Genomic DNA, 23,459 nt, shown 5'->3' on the forward strand with positions numbered 1-23,459 from the left:
CAAGATATTCCTATGAGTCCACTGGGAAAATGAAACACGAAAAGTTCCCAAGTGCACTTTCGTGTGATAATCACATCATCTGCAATCCTCTGTGCTTGTTCTCTTGATCCTCTGTATACACTTCTCATTCATACTTATCTTCTCTTCTGTCCTCTATACCCGCTTTTAAGCTTTTCGATCGTCTATCATCGTTTCTTTGATCGTCTTCCTATTATTCTCTGTGCTCCTTATCCCAGTCCTCCATGACCTAATTTATCCCTCCGTACTCAATCCTCTATTTGCCTTTTCTTAGTTTATAGCGCCTTGTAGCTGAAGTTCAGATCCTCAAGGTTACTGATGTATGATCCCCCTTTTTTCTTTATCGCTTATAACCTGAGGTCATACTGTAGAAAAGGCTAATGATCGTGGTAGGTCACAGAGGCCATTCGCGCACACCTGAGGTCAAAGGTACATAATACGTCACACACGCAAGTAAGGTCAAGCCATTCGCCATCCACGTCCACAAAAGGTAACCCACGTATGTGAGGTACCATACACTCGCAAGGTACCTCATTCACGTGCCAAGTAACCCCCCCACCCCACGAGCAACCCAACAACACGTGCAAGACACTTTAAACGTGGAACGTGCCCCGTGCATGTAATGCACTCCCCCCATCCAAACACACACGCAAGGCGGCAACTCACGCATGCAACGTACCCCGAACGCATGTGGGGGGAAAAAAATGGTACCCCACGAATGCGTACTGCATCCAGACGCACGACCTGTTTGCCCCCTCGTTCAGGGCGTTTCTCCGTTGTAACGGGTTCTTGTGCTTCCGTTGCGACGAGCCCTTCCGTTGGGCTGGGCAGTCGTTGCCTTAAATCACAGCTGACAGTAAAGAGGCCATTATAACTATGAAGGCAAAGTGACAAATCCCTAACCTATAAGCAGTAACGAAATTCAATAGTCATAAGTGATGGGGACATCTGTAAGTGCCTGTGTGGGAGGGGAAATGGGGAGCCCCCATTAACTGCCTCGATAGAGAGGTGCGACCACCATTTCCAGTCTGTCATCTGTCATGGGAATGGGGGACGCGCTGCCCCCCTCGCGTTCCCCACCTTAACTCGGGCATCTGTCATGCGAATGAGTGGCCCCATTATCCATCATTTCAGGCATCTGTTATATGAATGGGTGCACCATTATTTGCGATGTTTCAGGCATGTTTCATGTTAATGGGGAGCCCCATAATCCATGGCAGGCATCTGTCATGCGAATGGTGCCTCCGCCGCCCTCCCCCCATAATACAACTGATATCAGGCCTCTCTCATGCGAATGGGGGACCCATTACCCACCTATCATGGGAGTTGGGGACCCCATTAGCCAGCCTTGTAAGGCATCTATCACGGGTCAGGACACCACGTCCCCCTTCTCCCATGCACCGATGGGGAGTACGCCATGGGGGCACCACAGCTGAACCACTTGCTGCTGGTGGCGTCATTGCGCGAGATTACATTTTTTTTTTTTGTCTTCTTTTCGGGATTACTTTAATTTCTAGTGTCGTGAATTCTCTTTCCTCTCTCTCTCTCTCTCTCTCTCTCTCTCTCTCTCTCTCTCTCTCTCTCTCTCTCTTGTGGTACAACACGTTTAGCGTGACGGTCCTGATGCCGATAGCGTGATTGGGGCGATGTGACGGGGGGGAGGGGGGGGGGGACTTTGGTGTAAGACACTGTCATGGCCCGACTGCAACTCCAGCCGCGGGCCCATAAATAAAGGCGGAGTGTTTACTGGTGATGACGTTAATGACGACTGTGTTTACCTGGCCATCTGGCTGTCCGCTGGCTGCACTGTATTGCCCCACCTCACCAAGCTAACCCCTCCTCCCCCCCCCCCCCACTCTCTGTTGCCCCGTCCCAGTTACCCCGACCCCTTATGTCTCGCCCCGCGGGGGGCCCCGTTTTTACTGAACACAGATGTCACCTTCGAGCATCACCACCGCCACACAGGTGTGTCCCCACCACAGTCACCACCACAGATTGTCACTTCAAATTAAGGCCAGACAGATACTCCAGCGCAGTTTCTTCTGTCTCTGAGTCCGCCCAAGTGAACCCGTCTCTCACTGAAGTTGGAATAGTTCCCCGGTATCACATTCCTAGAGAATTTACATGGTAGTATATTTCTCCATATTACATAATGTTCCTATTCAGCTTTCTTTTTTTTTTTCTCCTCCGACTGTTGAGCCGGAGGGAGAGATGGGTTAGAAAACGCCTTGTGGTTTACGTTTCCGATTCTGCTGCAGTTAACGCAACCTCGGACCATCAGGTGTCTTGTTCTCTCCTCGTCCCATGTATTCCCCCACCACCACAACGACCACCGCACCAACACCACCCACGTCAATGGCCAGGGTCGTCATACCCAAGACTCGTCCCGTTTTTCAGAAGGGGTCGTACTGTCGTGCTTAGGGGGTCCAATCATCGTCTCCAAGGGTCGTGCGATGGTGTTCAAAGGGGTCGTATCATCGCTCAAGGATCGTAGTGTTCAAGGGTCGGGGGTCCTAGTGTTCAAGAGGTTTCGAACCCCCGGGGGTCACCTCAACACACACACACACACACACACACACACACACACACACACACACACAGAGCACCAGCACCACCACACTTCGACATCGCCAGCGTTACTCACCAAGATCTCGGAATCCTACGTACCTCGCTCAGTTCCAGCCTCCTCTCCAGCACACGAGCCCTTCCCTCCGCATTGCTTCAGCTAACACACCACCGTCGTCTGCCTCATCATCATCATCACGCGCCTCCCTGCCTCGCTCTCGCTTTCTCTGTCTCTCTGTCTCTCTGTCCCGTGCTGTCACAGATGAGCTGCAGCTGTTGAGTTCGCTGGCTAACTGGCTGGCTGGGCCGGGTAAAGCCCCCGGGGCGCGTGCCTGGCGATTCTAAACCACTCAATTTATGGTTGCTTCAACGGTACATAAAATGGGCGTGGTTCGCTCTGTTTTTGTCACCACGTGTGTGGTAATGGGAGGTGTTTTATGGGCTCCTCTCCTGTGTCTTTATGTCATTACGATGAATTTGTTATGTCCGGTCCAGTAATGCACGTGTGTGTGTCTGTGTATATATATATATATATATATATATATATATATATATATATATATATATATATATATATATATATATATATCGGTTATAAGACGTGATTGTCTCCTGCTTTAGGAACAAACTGTTGTGTTTGGTTGTCCGTATTTCTGTGCACAACGATTCTTGTAGATCCACTGTAGCTAGAGCCACATAGATTGTCCTGCGCGCTCGCGCGCGCGCGCGCGCGCGCACACACACACACACACACACACACACACACACACACACACACACACACACACACACACCACTATTGACATTATCAGGTTATGGCCACAAGACAAACAGAATTACGAGCAGTTCTATGGTATATACCAACCCATTGAGCACGACGGTACGATCCTTGAGCACGAAGGTACGACCCTTGACTGCGACGGTACGATCCTCGGGTGTGATGGCCTGGCCTTTCACCCGACCCTTATGGATCAGGTCAAAGGCCAGGCCATCATACCCAAGGGTCGTACCGTCGTGCTCAAGGGTCGTGCCGTCGTGCGCAAGGATCGTACCGTCGTGTTCAAGAGTCGTAACGTCGTGTTCAAGGGTCGTAACGTCGTGTTCAAGGGTAATAATGATCGAGGAAAAGAAGCACTCTAGAAAGTAATTAACTGACCTTGTCCACGGTATTTGGTGGGGGGTGTAAGGGTCTGGGATCTGGGATGGGACGAATAAATGGAAGGTGTCAGCTCAAGTGGTCCCCTCTCCTGTCCCCTCTTGTTCCCCTCCTGTGTCCCCCTTCCTTTCCCTCTACCCTATTCCACTCCTTGTCCCTCCCTCCCCCGTCCTCTCCATACCTTTCATCCTATCCCCTCGGTCTCCACCCCCCCCCCCCCCTCCTGTCCCCTGTCCCCTCCCCTGTCCTCCGTCCGAGGGCATTCAATAGCTCGTTCGACAGTGACCATATTCATAGCCACTTTGTCCGCGCCGTCCTGGGACACCTCTGGACAGAGGCCAAGTGAACTAAATGTCCCTCATCGAACCGGACGTGTCCCTCTGTCGTGTGGTGGGCGCGATGTGTCGCGCTCCCATCCTGTGTCACGAGGTCAGAACACAGCAGCGGTCTCCAATGACCTTTCGTCCATTTCGGTTGACACGGTCGTTATGCCACCAGACCTTGGAGTTAATGTTGCCATTTGTTAACCACAGGATCCTTGGGATATCCTCATAGGATATGCCGTTGGCTGCAGAACGGACGGCACTTGGCAGCGACGGCTCCCAAGGGCACTGGTGGTGCATTGAGAGATCTTAGAGTCGCATCAAGCTCCTAAGACTCTAAAAGAGATATTGAAGGTGAGGCTCCCACACACCATCCCCTGGATAACGATAGAGCAAGAGGCAGGGTAATATTTTGTTTTCCTTAGAGCCACCACGAGACATTTATAGAGCCTTTCTCTGCTTCACCGAGAGACATAGAGTGGATTAGAACCACGTAGTGCCTCATGGAGACTGAGCCCAGAGCCGAAGAGAGCACTTAAAGTCATCCTGCTCTACACCAGTCCAAGTAGAGTGAATACAGTGCCATATGGTGTCTGCCAGAGCCTAGAGCTGCATAGAGCCATCTGTACCGCCCTCATTTGTTTTACCGGGACACATAGAGCCTATAACAGTGTGAAAGCAGAAGACAATGTGGATATAGACCTTCATAGAGCCGAAAACTGAGCCATACCGGAAGACCTAAAATGGTAGCGGACCTGACTGTTAGACACGAGAGAGAGAGAGAGAGAGAGAGAGAGAGAGAGAGAGAGAGAGAGAGAGAGAGAGAGAGAGAGAGAGAGAGAGCACATCAGAGCCAGTGGAATATAGAGTGCAGATAGAGCCGCAGAGAGCCTGGAACATGGCCACACTGGAAGGGTGCCACTGTGAACGTGAGGTGTCCGACGAGGGTGATTAATAGTTGAGCTGTGACGAGACACCCAACACACCCACCTCTCTCCCTCACTCACTCACTCCCTCACTCACTCACTCACTCGCTGCCACTCTCCCTAACCCCTCACCTCTCACTCCCACTCTCCCTAACCCCTACCCCTCTCTCTCACTCACTCACTCGCTACCACTTCCCCTAACACCCTCACCCCTCACTCTCACTACCACTCTCCCTAACCCCCGCCCCCTCACTCTCACTCCCACTTTTCCTAACTCCCCACCCCCCTCACTCTCACTACCACTCTCACCACCACCACCCACCCACCCTCTCTCTCTCTTACTCACTCGCTGCCACTCTCCCTAACCCCTACCCCTCACTCTCGCTACCACTCTTCCCACCACCCACCTCTCTCTCTCTCTCTCTCTCTCTCTCTCTCTCTCTCTCTCTCTCTCTCTCTCTCTCTCTCTCTCTCTCTCTCCCTAACCCCCTACCCCTCTCTCACTCTCGCTTACTTCACCCTCCAGTGTCAGTAAGCAGTAAATAACGCACACGGGACACGCGCACCTGATCATCTCGACCCCCTCGGCGTAATCGACAAAATTGTTTTCACATCAACAGAAATGCTTTCGTATTCTTATCCGATAAAGAATTTATTGTTCTCTATTTTGACATAAATTGCCTCCGCCATTCGAGTCAGTAATGTTAGATGGCCCTATGAGTTTAAAGTAAATGCCCATATTGGATGTTCATACCAAGTTAGATGTCAACATTAGTTTAAATGTCCATATCGACAAATTAAATGCCCACATCAAATGTCCTGATTGATTTAGATTCCACCAAGACTTACATTAGATGCCCAATGATAAATGTCCTGGTTGATTTAAATGCCCCCTAAGACTCAGATTGAATGCCTATATTGAATGTACTGATTAATCTAAATGTCCCAAGGACAGTTTAGATTATTAGTTTCCCTAGACTGAGTAACCTTTTCTCTTTGATTCCAGTCATATAGCCATTGACTGCCAAACTGTTTGTGATCCTCTCTCTCTCTCTCTCTCTCTCTCTCTCTCTCTCTCTCTCTCTCTCTCTCTCTCTCTCTCTCTCGGCAACTGTCACAGATACAAAAACACACATGTAGCAGTGCAGTAGCCCAAACTCTCGTGTTGTGCATGTTATTGAATCACAGGGAAAAAAAATGTATATATATTGTAGATGATTGATGATGTACAGGAGGTGTGGGGGTAAGGGGCAGGGGTTAAGGGGGGGGGGTTCTCCAGGGTCTCTCATCCACCATCTCTCGACCCCTCCCCCATCCCTCCCTCCACTCCCTCCTCCTACCACAGTGGAGGCACCCCCGTCGTGACCCAATAGAAAACAGACAAATGACTTTGCCTCAACAGCATTCATCTTATCTCAAGATTTAAACCCTAGAAGAGGGAAGGAAGTTTGTTTGTCCTCCTTCCTCCTCCTCCTCCTCCTCCTCCTCCTCCTCCTCTTCTCTTCCTCGTCTGCTTCATCCTTCACTCTACGTCCTCTCTTCCTCCTTTTTACGGCTCTCCTCCTCACCGAATCCTTCGCCTCCTTTTCCCTTAACTTCCTCCTTCCTTCCCTCCTCTTCATTCTCCTTCCTCCCCGCCTCTTCCTTCCTCCCGCCTCCCCAATCACTAATCACCAGACCCTCAGGAAGGGACAGCTCCCTAAGGAGTCGTGCCACCAATGCCCTCGCGACGACAGAGGGACCCCTGCATCCTATGGAAGGACCTCCATCTGGTGGATCCTGAGGAACTAAACTCACTCGGCCCTTCCCTCCACCGCCACCTCCCCTTACATAAGATTCCCTAAAACCTCCCACCCTCCCTCCCCTCTTCACACTCGTCTATCTATTCCTGATCTACACATTGTCTTCGTCAGCTCTGGGTGATTATATTTCCCCAAGGTACTGTCAGTCAGTTTGAAGGTATAACTATACCAAAATCAGAAGCTGAAATCACTTACGTTTTTAAGCTTGCCTAATGAAGAAGCAAAAAAAAAATCGGAAATGAGCGACAGATGTACATCTGCTGGGAATTCATCGTTGGATTGCGTTATTCATCCTCAAGATCTATCTATTTTTTGTCGGCAAGAATTACAGACCTAACACCAAGTCGGTCTATATCTGGGTCTGTTGACGTGCGAGTCTTTCAACCTCCCCGCCAGTCCAGCGATGAGGATTGGAATCTCGTCGTATACTGGACAGATAACATCGAATGCCATATCTTACAAAGAAATTTAAGATTGACAGACAATGTTAACTTTAGGTTTACAGCCAGGGTACGTCGTATCTTTCATCTGTCTTATTTACAGTCTGTATCACCCTTTTTTTTCTATTCAAGGTTTTGTATGTATAATTGATTTTCCTTTTTTATTTTCCTGTTAATGCTACTCAACACGCATGTTGTTCCTTACTAATGACTAGGCATGGTAATGATTCCATAATCACTGTGATCATATGTTGGGTTTTATCATGGTGGTCTTATCTCTTAATCTTTATCACTAATCAACCATCTTTATCAATCAGTGTTTGCTCCGCTGATCCAATAAATCTCATGCAGTTACTTATCTATAAATGGTAACTGCAATAAAGGCAAATATTTGGTTAGTACTTAAGCATATTCTCAGAATACTTGATAGTCACGAGGTTCGCTTCTCAGTCTGGTAATATATCACTGCGAACGTCCCTTTGGGATTAGGCTATAGAAGGCTATATGGTCAATATCAATGTGTTTCTGTGTCTGCATCTGGTTTGTGTTTAGACTCGTGACTTCCCTAAGGGCGCTACGGTAGAGCTGCTTGAACCCAGATGTCGTCCCTAAGTTCACTGTGGCACTGATCCTGTTGGGAGCAACGTCCCTGAGTTCGCTGTGACACGGTTCTTGTTGCGAACATCCAGAAGTTCACTGTGGCACTGCTGCTGTTGCGAACATCCAGAAGTTCACTGTGGCACTGCTGCTGTTGCGAACGTCGCCCCTAAGTTCACTGTGGCACTGCTGCTGTTGCGAACATCGCCCCTAAGTTCACTGTGGCACTGCTGCTGTTACGAACGTCGCCCCTAAGTTCACTGTGGCACTGCTGCTGTTGCGAACATCGCCCCTAAGTTCACTGTGGCACTGCTGCTGTTGCGAACGTCGCCCCTAAGTTCACTGTGGCACTGCTGCTGTTGCGAACGTCGCCCCTAAGTTCACTGTGGCACTGCTCTTGTTGAGAACAATACCCTCCGTCATGTTCTCAGTAGCCGTGATACTGCTGAGGATAATAGGTATCTTAAGTGCATACTTGATCTGCTACTGTTGAAGACGCTGGTTGCGTCAAGGCCATACTGGAGTTCTTCATCTCGAAGACTGCTGCTTTCTCAGTTCCATACTGTAACTGCTGCTGTTGGAGACAGATGGCCTCCTCAAGTCCGTACTGGAACTGCTACTTCTGGAAGACAGTGTGGCTGCCACAGGCTCATCCTGGAATTGCCATTGCCGAAGACAAAGGCTTCCTCAAGTCCACACTGGAACTGCCATTGACGAAGACAAAGGCTTCCTTAAGTCCACACTGGAACTGCCATTGACTAAGACAAAGGCTTCCTTAAGTCCACACTGGAACTGCCATTGACGAAGACAAAGGCTTCCTTAAGTCCACACTGGAACTGCCATTGACGAAGACAAAGGCTTCCTCAAGTCCACACTGGAACTGCCATTGACGAAGACAAAGGCCTCCTCAAGTCCACACTGGAACTGCCATTGACGAAGACAGTGGCTTCCTCAAGTCCACACTGGAACTGCCATTGCAAAAGACTGTGGCTTCCTCAAGTCCACACTGGAACTGCCATTGCAAAAGACTGTGGCTTCCTCAAGTCCACACTGGAACTGCCATTGCCAAAGACAGTCGCTTTCGCAAGTCCACTGTGACTTTGCTCTTAGAGGCCCTAGCAGCCGCTGTATAGGGCCGAAGGAGCATTGCTATTGGGAGGGATTTATAGCAACCATAAGTCTGGAGTGGAATTGCTACTAAAGGAAGGTATAGAGTGGCTCTCGTTCTAAATAATTCCACTCTTAATGGACGCTATGGGCTACCGTCTACCCGCTGAGCACTAAGGTACGACCCTCGAGCACGAGGGCACGGTACGACTTATGAACACAATGGTCCAATCCTCGAGGACGGCGGTACGACCTTTGTGTATAGTGGGGCCATCCTTGAGCAAGATGGTACGACCCTTGAAGACAATGGTGCGAATCCTTGAGGACATTGGTACGACTCTTGACCACGACAGTACTGTCAGCACTTTTATTACGGCGTGACCTTTGGCCTTTGGCCTAACTAGCAAAGGGCAAGCTAAAGGCCAGGTCTACTTTTTACCCAAGGGTCGCACAACCATCGTGTTCAAAGGTTGTACCTTCGTGCTAAAGGTTCGTACCGTCGTGTTCAAGGATCGTAACCGTGTTCAAGGTGTCGTACAGTCGTGTTCAAGGGATCGTACCGTCGTGTTCAAGGGTCGTACCGTCGTGTTCAAGGTTCGCGCCGTCGTGTTCAAGGATCGTAACGTCGTGTTCAAGGGTCGTACTCGAGGATCGTACCGTCGTGTTCAAGAGTCACTCCGTCGTACTCGAGGATCGTACCGTCGTGTTCAAGGATCGAAACTTCGTGTTCAAGGATCGTACCGTCGTGTTCAAGGGTCATCCCGTCGCACTCGAGGATCGTAATATCGCGCTCAAGGGATCAAGTCCAGAATGCCATCACCAATAGTGGGACTCTATCACTCTTATCTCTATACAGACGCGATTTTGGATGAGACAAATACTCATGGCTTCTTCAAGTCCATGAACCCGTCTCCCATGCAGGATTCTACGGCAGGAAAGAATCGAAGAAAAGTGAAGAATAGAAATGATACGAAGGCGAAAGACGGACGAGTGAAATAGAACAATAAAAGGCAAATAGAAAAGGCCCAATAACCTACCTAAAATAATGGTAATAACGGAAGTGGGAGGAGGGTGAGGGTGGAGAGGGAAGGGCGGGGAGACGACTGGTGGAGATTAATGGAGACCTGGGTGGAGGAGGAGCAGGACGTGGAGAGAACTCCTTGGAGACGTTGTACTAGCAGGACCTCCAGGGGCAGACCTGTTGGAGGAGACAGATGTGTTGGTGGCTACAGATGTAGTGTTGGAGGTGGTACTGATGGTGGCGGGGGATACAGCCGTGTTGGTGATGGGTGCGGATGTAGTGGTGGTGGTTTTGGATGCAGCTGTGTTGTCAGTGGACACCGAAGTGTTGGTGGAGGATACAGATGAGATGGCGTTGAATACAGCCGTGCGAATGGCAGGTACAATCTAATTAAGCTGTATTTGTGGTAAATACATCTATGTTTGCGGTGGATGAAGCATTGCCGGTGGCAAATACAGCTGTGGCTATTGCATGAACACTGAGTTCCTGAAGAGTTCCAGGAATGTTGCTCATGTTGATTGGAATATTGATGGAAGTCATGAGTGAACATTCTCATGGATTGTTGGCGAATGTTAATGTGTATTGATGAGAGCTACATTGCCCTTGATTTGCTTGGTGGTATTCGTGTGTGTGTGTGTGTGTGTGTGTGTGTGTGTGTGTGTGTGTGAGTTGAAGGTAGTGCTTGTTGGAAACATCCTAGTATTGCCACTTATCACCACCACCACCATTTTCACCACCACTATGCCCACTATCACCACCATAACCAACTCTCCGCCACCCGCCACCACCACCACCACGGTTACAGGTGATGTGGAAGGTTTATTTGCAATTTACAGCGTCGTATAACCCCGGCCGCCAGAGTTACCGCTCTCCCTTGTCCTCTCCCATACCTCTCCCAGCCCTCTCACTAGTCCGCTCCCTGCCGTCCCCCGACCTATCCCAGCCTACGTTTTTTTTTTTTTTTTTTTTTTTGGCATTCTTACTACTCTTCTCCCAGCCCTCTCACTCATGCGGTCTCCCAGCCCTCTCACTCATGTGGTGTCCCAGCCCTCTCACTCATGTGGTCTCCCAGCCCTCTCACTCATGTGGTCTCCCAGCCCTCTCACTCATGTGGTCTCCCAGCCCTCTCAGTCATGTGCTCTCCCAGCCCTCTCACTCATGTACTCTCCCAGCCCTCTCACTCAATGTGCTCTCCCAGCCCTCTCAAATACCCATCTATCTAACCTCTATCAGCCAGTTCCTCTCCCTCTACTAGCCCTGTACGTGGGCCTCCTTCAATCCCTTCTTCCTCACCCCGTGTCCCACGCCCATCCTCTCTACCTCCACCAAAATGCAGCCGCCCTGTTCTTTTCCCAGGTGGGTCTCCACCTGAATACCGAGGAGAACCGAAATGTATGACACATACTCGACGGGGCGTTTTCTTGGCCACCGAAATACTTCACACGCGTGGTCGGCTCTCTCTCTCTCTCTCTCTCTCTCTCTCTCTCTCTCTCTCTCTCTCTCTCTCTCTCTCTCTCCGCCCCAACCCCACGTGCACATGGCGAAGATAACCCTTATCACAGAAACACAACGCGACCTTAACACACTCGCTCACCGAGAGCCAGAGAAGGAACCAGACCTTTACCTAAACCCGCCCGATCATCGCAGATAAAATTCCAAGACGAAGAGAAAAAAAGAAAGAGAAAAAATCGAAAACAAAAGAAGTCGCTGGGTCGAAACGTGCCTTACAAACACCACTTACTTGACAGCATGATACACAGGCACGGCACATGAACAACGGCGCGTACACACACACACACACACACACACACACACACACACACACACACACACACACACACCCTCCCGGACATAGACCCTTACACCAGAAACATTCAGCCGAGACGAAAACATATTGAAAAAAAAGAAAAAAAAGCAGCCTTTAGAGTAGTACTTCACAAATACCGTGTGAAGCCGTGGCTATCTGCTAAAGCAAACATAACTTGAGGCAAGCAAGGAGGGATTGATACCCTGGCGCGCGCGCGCACACACACACACACACACACACACACACACACACACACACACACACACACACACACACACACACACACACACTCACTCACTCACTCACTCACTCACACTGACCATGGTCTGTTATTGATAACTGATTTATTATCAGTTTGAGTCTTTTAGTCCTTTTTCTTCAGTCCAATGTTTCTAAAAGATGTCGTAACACACACACACACACACACACACACACACACACACACACAGACCATGGTCTGTTATTGATAACTGATTTATTAAAAATTTTAAGTCCTTTGGTCCTTTTTCTTCAGTCCATCTTTCTAAAAGATGTCGTAATTATGTAAATAAAATCGTTCTTCTTTTTATTCTTTTTATTCACTGTACAGCATCTTCTTAATTCATTGTATACCATCTTCTTGTACAGAATATTTATAGAGGTGGAAGAACAATTTACAGTTGCGTTGTGGTGGGAAATAGACCAATATATGAGAGTACTTTAGTGGGAAATAGACCAGTTTATGACAAGGTTGTAGTGGGGAATAGACCAGTTTATGACAAGGTTGTAGTGGGGAATAGACCAGTTTATGACAGGATTGTAATGGGAAATAGACCAGTTTATGGCAGGGTTGTAATGGGAAATGGACCAGTTTATGACAAGGTTGTAATGGGAAATAGAACAGTTCATGACAGGATTGTAATGGGAAATAAACCAATTTATGACAGGGTCGTAATGGGAAATAGACCAGTTTATGACAGGGTTGTAGTGGGAAATAGGGACACGTATAGCATTCTTTGGTGGTATGGAACAAGCGTCTTCAACATTACTAGTAGCAAAGAGGCCAAGATGAGCCGAAGGTCATCTTCGAATTAGAGCCTGAGTTAGTTTGTCAGGATGGAATACATTTTTCTGTTATCAAAGTCATTATTCATTTGCGATACAAAGGGTGTGTGTGATGTGTTCGACACACACACACACACACACACACACACACACACACACACACAAACACACACACACACACCCATTCCCCCACCTCCACACATACACAAACACACCCCAAATAGACAAACACAAATACACCACTCCACCCCCACTCCCCCACACACAAACACCCCCACTCCCACACACACACACAAACCCTCACCTCCCTCCCCAAACACAGACAGAAATACACCACACACACACACACACACACACACACACACACACACACACACACACACACACACACACACACACACACACACACAGATACCGTCCCCTTCCCCAGCATCACCAGCGATCAAAAGGACGCCATTTTGTGTCCTATTCTTCAGGCTGGCTTTATCCGGGGTGAGCGACCGTGTTCCATTAGCAGAGAGGCCCGCTTGATGGTGGGGGGGGGGGGTGAGGGAAGGGAGAGAGAGAGAGAGAGAGAGAGAGGGGGGGGGATGAGAGCGAGGGATGAGAGGGATGAGAGAGAGAGAGAGAGAGAGAGAGAGAGAGAGAGAGAGAGAGAGAGAGAGAGGGGGGGATGAGAGCGAGGGATGAGAGAACGAGGATGAGAGAGAGAGAGAGAGAGAGAGAGAGAGAGAGAGAGAGAGAGAGAGAGAGAGAGAGAGAGAGAGAGAGAGAATGAGAGAGAGAGAGAGAGAGAGAGAGAGAGAGAGAGAGAGAGAGAGAGAGAGAGAGAGAGGATGAAAGAGAATGAGAGAGAGAGAGAGAGAGAGAGAGAGAGAGAGAGAGAGAGAGAGAGTGGAGAAATATATAAGCATAATTTTTAGTGGTCATTGCCAGCTGCTGCTGGAAGTAATATTACACGAGCAGCAACGTCACAACCCCCATACTGACGTCATAACCAAAGCCTTCCGATGTCACAACACAGCTTAATGACGTCATAACCTGTCTGATGACCTCACACTCCGTGTAAAGTTATTTCCTAAATTACAACGAAAAAAAAGCTTATCTTATATTCTCATATACTTCTGACGTAATAACACACACACACACACACACACACACACACACACACACACACACACACACACACACATACACACACACACAACACACACACACACACACAATGTATTTTTTTCATACATATTCGCCATTTCTCGCGTAAGCGAAGTACCGTTAAGAACAGAGGACTGAGCCTTAGAGGGAATATCCTCACTTGGCCCCCCATTGTGTTCTTTCTTTTGGAAAATAAAAGAATGGGAGGGGAGGATTTCCAGCCCTCCGCTCCCTCCCCTTTTAGTCACCTTCTACGACACGCAGGGAATACGTGGGAAGTATTCTTTCTCCCCTATATACGTGTGTGTGTGTGTGTGTGTGTGTGTGTATTGTGGTATCTTCCTTCGTATAAACTGTCACATGGTCACGTTATATACTTAGAGATGATCCATACGTACTAATTACTGATACCACAATTATATCGAGCACTAATCATCGTTTGTCAGTTTAAATTGTAGATATCATAAGAGTCATTTACAGTTTGTCAGTTTAAATTGTAGATATCATAAGAGTCATCTACCAGTTCGTTGTGTAAGGCAGACATTCCTGCCTGACTTGGGTAACCAGATGGCTTGATGGGCAAGTGAATGAGTGGGCGGTAATGAGTGTGCGTATTTAGGGAGGGGAAATAAGCATGTTAGGTAGGGAGTGGGATAGGTAAATAGGGGTGGAGGTAAGGTAGATAGAAGGAGGATATCGGTAAGTTAGAAGGTGAACTGGTACATTTGGGGAGATACGTGACGCTGTTAGGTACACGGAAAGGTAAGGCAATGCTGGTTGATGAATGTATAGGCAAGTGGATAGGTAAGTGCATAGGGCTAGTGAATAGGATGATGAGTAGGTAAGCTATTGGATAGGTAAGTGCATAGGGCTAGTGAATAGGATGATGAATAGGTAAGCTGTTGGATAGGTAGGTAGATAGATTCATTAATAGGTAGTAATTTAGGTAAAGAGATACGTACGTAGGTAAAGAGGTTAATCGATAAACGAATAAATGAGTCAGTAAGTAAAGAGGTTGATAGGTAATTGGGTTAATAGGTTGCTAAATAGGCAGGCAAGCAGGTGATAGATGGAAAAGTCAATTGGTGCATAAACAGGTAGGGAAAATGGGCTGGTGATTAGTAAGAGTATAATGGGCTGTTGAGTGGACGGGCAATTAGGTAGGTAAATCGAAAGGCAAAGTGCTTGTGTAGTAAGTGATAGCTAAGAGGAGAAAGAGGAAAAATCAGGGAAATACCCACGACCAGGCAAGGTAGGAAAGGTACTGAGAATAATGGGGACAGTTGATATCAAGGTAAATAGGGAAGCAAATAGGTGGCTGAATAGGGAGACAAATAGGTATTTGTATGTGGGAGCAAAATTGGTATGTAAATAGGGAAGCAGATTGGTGGGAAATTAAGTTTGTTGAGGAAAATGAGAAGGGCTGAAGTGAGCAAAAATGAAATTAATTGCTACTTGGTGAAGGAAAATAGTTCATTTATCTAATTATCCAATTATCCATCTAATTACATTTACTGATTAGAAAAATTGGAATAAATAGGGTTATGAATTGTCTTGGAATGATAAAGAACATAGAAACGATTTTAACATAGACTGCCATAGATATTAGGTTTAGCCACACAATCGAAGACCTGCAGAAACTACAAGTACATAGATTTAGATGTTAGAAAGAGCATTAGAATATTAGAATAGAATTAGACGATAGCCTTTGAGACATATAGATCGTATTGCGTAAGAGGGTTAGACCTCTCGTCGTCTTTCTCACTAACTCGTACCGTTTTCTACGATGGTTTTATTCACTCCGTTGTTAAGGAAGAAGAAAGATTTGTTTCACACACAAATGTATGAACATTGCGTCGTGAATAACCCTGCCAATTGGCCATAATGAATGAGTATGTATTACCTCGATTACGTCATCTCCGTTTTTATTGTATTTTAAAGAAAAAAGCCGTTAACGGTTTTCAAATACGAATTTCGTAGAAAACGGGACAGGCGACAATTTTGAATATTACTGAAAGAAAAAGAGATGCTATGGTTAAATTAAATTTCTTACCTTTATAATGAAAAAAATGTACGAGGGTACATGGGAGGTACATATCACATATACAGAAAGGAAATACGTAGGGGGCAAGATAGATGAATGGACTGATAGATAGATAGATAGAGTGAAAGATAGATATTGAAGACTTTCATCTGCAGGTGCTGAAAAATCATGAAACCTTTCAGGAAAATAATGTAGCATCGTACACGATCGGATACATAATACAAAACAATGTAACATCGTACTCGATCGGATACATAATACAAAACAATGTAGCATCGTACACGATCGGATACATAATACAAAACTTACGACCAGGCTAAAACGGATACATGAAACTACAGCAGTGTCTCGAAGGACGTGTCGTACACACGCCAAAGAAAAAGAAAAAAAAAAAAAAAACGCCAAATGCACAAATTTAACCGACGGTGCACTCTTTTTCGCGATGCAATGCTTTCGCGGTACATTGCTTTCGCGGTACATTGCTTTCGCGATACATTGCTTTCGCGGTACATTGCTTTCGTCTTATATAGATCTCCTGTACATTTATGGTCTTTGCCCGTGGCATAGGCCAGGCAATTGTGGCATACGTCGGTCTGTATATCTTGATGGTGCCTGCGTTAATGTTTACACACACACACACACACACACACACACACACACACACACATGCACACACACATGCATTTGCATGAGCAAAGATCCTGTATCCAATATCCCAGTCGCCATACATTTGACGTTTCTGGTTGGATTATAAACTTAGTAACAAATTATTGATACTCTTAGGCAATTATAAATATGTTTACTGTGGTGTATATATATATATATATATATATATATATATATATATATATATATATATATATATATATATATATATATATATATATGCCAGGTACTCAATTATCGACCAGCCCCAAAAGGGAGGGATGTGCAGCTGGGTTGGTTGTGAGCCGGTAGCTCCGTCCGGGATTCGAACCCTGGCCCTCGCGTGATTCTTAATCATAATTTTATATCATCATTTCTCACTTCGTTGTGTTATCGATTGATTGGAGGAAAATAACTTTCACGCTCTTTTTTTTGTTTTTCATTTTACACTAATGGGTAGCGGTTCTTATATATCTTTTACACTTCTTTTACAGGCTTATAAACTTAGCCTTTTACACTTTCCAACTTTTATACTCATTTTTTTTACAAGGTTTGTGTAGAAGTTTTCGGGTTAATCAGGGCTGGTGAAAAGTTTGAGAGAGGAGGTTAAATGTGGCGATTGTAAAGTAAAAAAAAAAAAAAAATGAGAAATAAATTGTGAGGAGTTATGAAGGGAAGGTGAAGTTACATATATGCCCATCCACCTACACAGACCTGCCTCCCCTTCCACCAGGTCGGTCTCCCCCTCTCCCACCTTTCTACATGCCTCCCTCCTACAAGCAGATCCTTACACTCTCTTCCACTCCTACCAGTGGTGACCTCGTGCCATTTCCATAGCCACCCTTTACACCTCCCTTCCCCCTTCCATCTCCACCGATCCTATATGGGTCTTTCCCATCTACATCCCTTCCACTTGAACCCCTCTCCCACCTGCATCTCTTCTATCTACACCTCCTTTCACATGCATCCTTTCCACCCACACACCCCTCCCACCTGCATCTTTTCCACCTACGACCCCTCCCACCTGCATGCCTTCCACCTACACCCCCTTCCCACCTGCACTCCCTCCCACCTGTGCCCTTCTTAACCATACCACTGCCCTCCACATCCCAACCCCCGTAGCAACACCACATCCCACCAGCTCCCGAGGTCTCCATATACTATAGCGTCAACATTATATAATATATCATATAACCTCTCGTTGACGCTATAGTGACAAGATTAGGTCACCAAGTCCTAAAAGAACTGCCTAATGCGTCATGATGCAGTACCTTGTTCGTTCTTTTAGGTATCTTGGGCTCTGGATTACAGTCGAATGGGCCAGTTCATTTTATGACTCCGGTTCGAGTCCCACTGATTATATATATATATATATATATATATATATATATATATATATATATATATATATATATATGATATAATTAGTGCTATGTATGAAGAAAGCAAACTGACAGATTAAAGTTTGTGAAATTTTGTTTCAAAATTTGTTTTTAAGTGAAAATTTCTGAGGTAAAGAGAAATTTAAGACGAAAAATAAAAAAGAATGAAAACTAACTTCACAGATTAACTAGCATGATGGGGGTCGGCTAAATAACCACTCCAGGTAGTTAAACGGTTACTGATTAAGTATTCAAATATATGCTAAGTGATTAGTACGTATCCTTCGCTACAGGTACGACCTCTATCCAGTGTTTAAGAACCACAGCAATAGAAAATGGGCTCATGTTCTGTAAGATACAGAAGCTAATATAACTCTGTAGACACAAAATACAGTAATACAGTAGAAAGCTGACCTTCCCCCTCAAAAAAAAAGAATAAACTAAACTAAAGTAAATAAAATCAAGATAAAAAGAAAGACAGCTTCCTTCCCTTCGTCACCACAGGGCTTGTAGGATGAGGGGACATCCTGAACACGCAAGTGAGGAGAAAGGATCTCTTCTGCCGCACACAAGACAATGTTTGCGTCCTGCTTCGAAAAATTTTAGATCTCTGTTTACATCTTAAATTATCTGTAAATTCATTTGTGATCGTTATACCTCTGGCCTGATAAACCTTCCTGCTTCAGATGGGTTGGTCAGTGAACAATTTATATAAACTACAAAAATTTTTCTTGACCTTTTAACTGATTTTTAAAATTTTCAAATTTTTAATGACATGGTATTTTATTTTTTTGTGGGGGTGGGTATGTAAGCGAAAGAGATAATACTTGCAAAAGTTTTGGTAAATTAGAGTATGGAAATTGATGAATAGGGCATTTCTAAATGAAAATATCAATAATGATGATGTTTAACTTGGCACAAATTAATGGAGTAAGTCATTAAGCTCATTGCAGATTGCGGCATCTGGCAACGGGGATCCAAAAGATGCTAGAAATTTCAGAGAAATTCAACCGATACACTACATCTTTCTGTTTCATTTGTATTATTCCCACTGTAACGTATATCATTGAGTGCATTATCTACCGATTCTAACCGTATAGTACAGAGATGAATGTACAGAGCTACACATCTGTTTCTCAGCCAAAAGTATAGATACTTATTTTATGGTCAGAAAGAATTTTGTAAGTAAAAGTGTTAGAGATTTGAAGACATCTCTACATGAAGATAACGTGAGATATATTGAGGTATTAGGATCTGATAGCCTTCCTTCCCCCTTGAACACGATGGTACGACCCTTGAGCACGGCAGTACGACCCTTGAGCACGATGGTACGACCCTTGAAGCACGATGGTACGACCCTTGAGCACGACGGTATGACCCTTGAGGCACGACGGTATGACCCTTGAAGCACGACGGTACGACCCTTGAAGCACGACGGTACGACCCTGGAGCACGACAGTACGACCTTTTCAGTATAACGACCTGAATATTGATTTTGGACATTTAAGAGTTTGGTTTAAAGACGAGATTCGCCATACCCCAAGGCCATACTGTCGCCCCCAAAGATTGTACAGTCGTGCTGAAAGGTCGTGCTCCCGTGTTCTGAGGGTCGTACCGTCGTTGCGAAGGGTCGTAACGTCGTGCTCAAGGGTCGCACCGTCGTGGCAAAGGGTCGCACCATTGTCGTCAGAGGTCGTGCCGTCGTGTTCACAATGTTAGGGGACACATCTTACTTCATTTCTGAACGATTTTCATGATCACAACATATTTTCCACGAAAGACATTAATAAAATTTTTTCCACAGGAAGCCACTCACGGTCTTGTATACTAAAATTAAAAATCTCTGAAGTGGTAAAAAAAAAGAAAGGAAAAAAAAAACATGGTGCGAAAAAATCGGTTTCCTAGCGAATTACTTTGAGAAATTTACTGATAAAGATTAATTTTGTTTCGTATTTTGTTAAATATTTACGGACGTCTTTAGTTTTTTAAATTAATACAAAATTCTTTCATTAGTCTTTATCTTTTATCTCTAACAGCAGCTGTAATAATACATCCATAAGATAAAGGTTCAGTTAATGTTAACAAACGAAAGATAAAAGTAAGAAATTATCAAAAGTAAACCGTTTGTATAAATATTCGGGTCCTTTCTCAGTAAAGTTCTGCTCGTATCAACAAAGGAAAAGATCCAGAATCAAAAAGTTTTTCAAAACAAACAACAAACGTCAGAATCCTTTTGATGGTAAGAGTCTGTTCTTATTAGCGAACACGACATTGGAAAATAACACGTTTGGCAGAGTGTGGTGTGTGAAGACCTGTCGTTCTTGTGAGGAGAGTATGGCGACATTACTCTCTCTCTCTCTCTCTCTCTCTCTCTCTCTCTCTCTCTCTCTCTCTCTCTCTCTCTCTCTCTTTCTGGACGTTAGAAGAATGTGGCGCATCACCAGATCCGGTCGTGTAGCCGATGTTAAACTTAGTTGAAAGAGAAGAAAACGACATGCTTTTGTAGTACTCTGCATCATTAAAGCTGATGTAAAGAAAACAAATAATGAGCAAGAAAATTATATGTATACACCAGAAGTACATGAAAGTAATTAGCATAATTAATTGCTATCTGTAGCTTTTCCGATGTGACATTTAAAAATTGTATTAATAATTTGGGCATTATATTTTGTTTTCCCCTTTTGATACACGAATTTCTATTTTCCAGGAAACTTTCATTTGAAAGCGATTCTCACGAACAGTAGCGTCAACCCGGATATATCACGATCCAATTTTTTAAAACATATTTGCATACGCGTAAATCACTTTCAGAATGTGTTTTCGAGACTCGCTGACAGACCTTGTTTGCACACATTTGTATTGTGACGGACGTAGACAACTGGTGCCACTTAGAAATAGTTAACCTTAGAGATCAGCTAAAAAGAAAAGAAAACTCTTTTCATTTTCAAACAATCGTGATTCGTGTAAGTTTCGAGAAAAGTGAAAAAAGGAAAATGACTCGAAAATTCATATGTCAAAAACTCGAGCAGGAGGAAGCGAGGGTGGCACATAATAACAAACCTCGTAGTGGACACACAAATAAGGGCGAGTCAACAGGTAAGGTCAACAGGAAATTAGAAATTACGACGAATGTGCTTTGGTACTATCATGACCCGGATTTATCATTTATCAGCTGGCAGATCTCAATTCACTTTCACGCAGGGTATTCTTATCATCTTCCGCCAGGGAACGAAAAAAGAAAGTTACACACACACTCATTCATTTGGTCCTTTTCAGAACGTGGGCGTTTCGGGACGAAATGAGGAACGGAAAGGAACGTTCCACCTGGTCCAGCTGTTCAAACACTGACCGAGGAATGACTGTGAAGACCCAAATGGAACGACACCTTGCGATGTGTGGTGGTGCAGCTTCTGCAGATCTTCACCCCAGTGAGGTACAGAACCTGTTATCTTCTTGTATGATCTATTATCTTCTTGTATGATCTGTTATCTTCTTGTATGATCTATTATCTTCTTGTATGATCTGTTATCTTCTTGTATGATCTGTTATCTTCTTGCATGATCTTGTAGCTGTGGTCTGTGGTCTTTGGTTCGACACATGTTCTTCGTCATTTGCTGCGTTGTAGCAGTGAGGGAGGCGACTCCCGTAAATGCTATTGCTTCGTTGTAGATTAAGTTCGAATGGAAATACGGTTTGCGTCTGTGACGTCCCGTCCCCCATTGTCATGAAAAAAAAGAGAAATTATTCCGTTTTGTTGTTGAATATGTTTCGAAGGATTCGTATAATCGATGCATAGATAGATAGTGGATGAGATGTATCATCCATGGACAACAGTACAACATTTCCATGGCAGGCGGCCTGTCGTCCACCCGGTGTCACACACCCATTAACAGATCCCCCCCCTCACCCCCGTCGTTGTTGTCCTCCTCTTCCACACCCTTTCCTTGGCACAGTAACAGGTCCACGATCACCTGTTGTTGGACGCACTAACACCTGAACCGTTACCCCGGCTCTCACCACCCGTGGCTTAACACACTGACGTCCCTCGGGTTGAACTTCTTATTTTCAGGTGACCCAGAATCTTGCGTCATTAATTGATCCTGAGGACTGACCCCCGACCATGTGCCAGAAGGTCAAGTCACGGCTTGACCTCCACTGACCTCCCGGGAGGCCTTAGGTAGGGCAGGCGAGGGGGGGCGCGTATAATGGGCCTGTGTGGGCGTGGCCACGGGCTACGCGCCCACTAATTAATCATCACCAACACTTATCACACACACACACACACACACAGCACCAACACTCCAGCGCTCCCGGCGGTGGTGGAGATGAGGGAGGGAGGGAGGGAGGGAGGGAGGGAGGACCTTTCCCACCAGCAGAGAAAGGAGGAGGAGGAGGAGGAAGCTCTTCTCCAACTCGGGAGATAGGACGAGGCTCTTCTCCACTACAGGGGTAGGGGGGGACGAGGGGAGGGGGGTCCTCTCCATCGCAATTGGGGGGGAGAGGGATAGGTGGGTGGAGGGGGAGGTCACCGTGCGACCTTGTTGTCTGACAACTGTTGGCACCACTGACGTTGTTGTTGTTGTTGTTGTTGTTATGTGTGCCTGTGGAAAGCGCCGCCTGCGGCAGGAGGGAGGCTGGCCCTGCGGCCCCGCCAGCGCCGGGAGTGCCGGGTGCGGGTGAGTGCCGCAGCTGCCACACAGCTGCGGGTGCGGCAGGAGCAGCGGTGCGGGAGTCAGCCGGGACTACGTACCTCTGGGCAGGCGCCGTGCCACCGACTTCACCCTCATCTTCCGTGCAGCAGGAGGAGGAGGAGGAGGAGGAAGAGGAGGAGGAGGAGGAGGAGGTGTAGCAGCGGCGGGCGGTGGCACCGGCGGCGGGCGGCAGGAGCGGCGGCGGGCGGCACGGGGCGGCAGGGAGAGCGTGGTGGCGAGGACCCCGGGAGAGGAGGCAGCGGTCGGCCTCCCAGACAGGCACCAGTGTCTCAAGACAGCGGTGCCACAGTGCCATCATGAACCATCATTAGGGCCATCATGCCTCCCACGGGGGGCAGCGCCCCTCCCCCGCCGCCTCGCCCACCACTCGCCTCTCCCGACGACTTTGTAAACCGACGCGCCACTGGCGGGGCCGCGGGTGGCGCCCCGCCCACTGGGGGCGTGGCCCGGCCGGCCCCGCCCACCAAGACGCCGTGATGACAGTCAGGCACCGAACAACAAAATGCTGGGCGGTATCGCAGCTCGGGTGCTCCAGGACACCGAGTATTGATCCCTGGCACCCGCCCGGGCCAGCCACGGCCGAGCCTCACCCTACCACCCACCCACCCTTCCTCCCTCCCAGCTACTGCTGCTGCTGCTCATACCTCACTCTGGCCAGCCCTAAGATGGCCCTCTCTCACACTCCACACCAGCAAGAGGATGACCCTCTCTCGTA

The 23,459-nt window shown here is 46.7% G+C and overlaps 1 protein-coding gene across 1 annotated transcript in view; it reads right to left on the minus strand.

Annotated features, from left to right (window-relative positions):
- LOC139753811 (transcription factor hamlet-like) overlaps positions 1 to 22,929 on the minus strand; it is a 221,447-nt gene extending 198,518 nt beyond the window's left edge. Inside the window, exon 1 of the mRNA XM_071670701.1 lies at positions 22,783 to 22,929. Coding sequence (XP_071526802.1) covers positions 22,783 to 22,819 — 37 coding nt within the window. The 5' untranslated portion in view covers positions 22,820 to 22,929. The remainder of the gene's footprint in view (positions 1 to 22,782) is intronic.
- Between the last annotated feature and the right edge of the window lie 530 nt (positions 22,930 to 23,459).

The sequence above is a fragment of the Panulirus ornatus genome, chromosome 15 (assembly GCF_036320965.1).
Source record: "Panulirus ornatus isolate Po-2019 chromosome 15, ASM3632096v1, whole genome shotgun sequence".
Taxonomy (NCBI): Eukaryota; Metazoa; Arthropoda; class Malacostraca; order Decapoda; family Palinuridae; genus Panulirus; species Panulirus ornatus.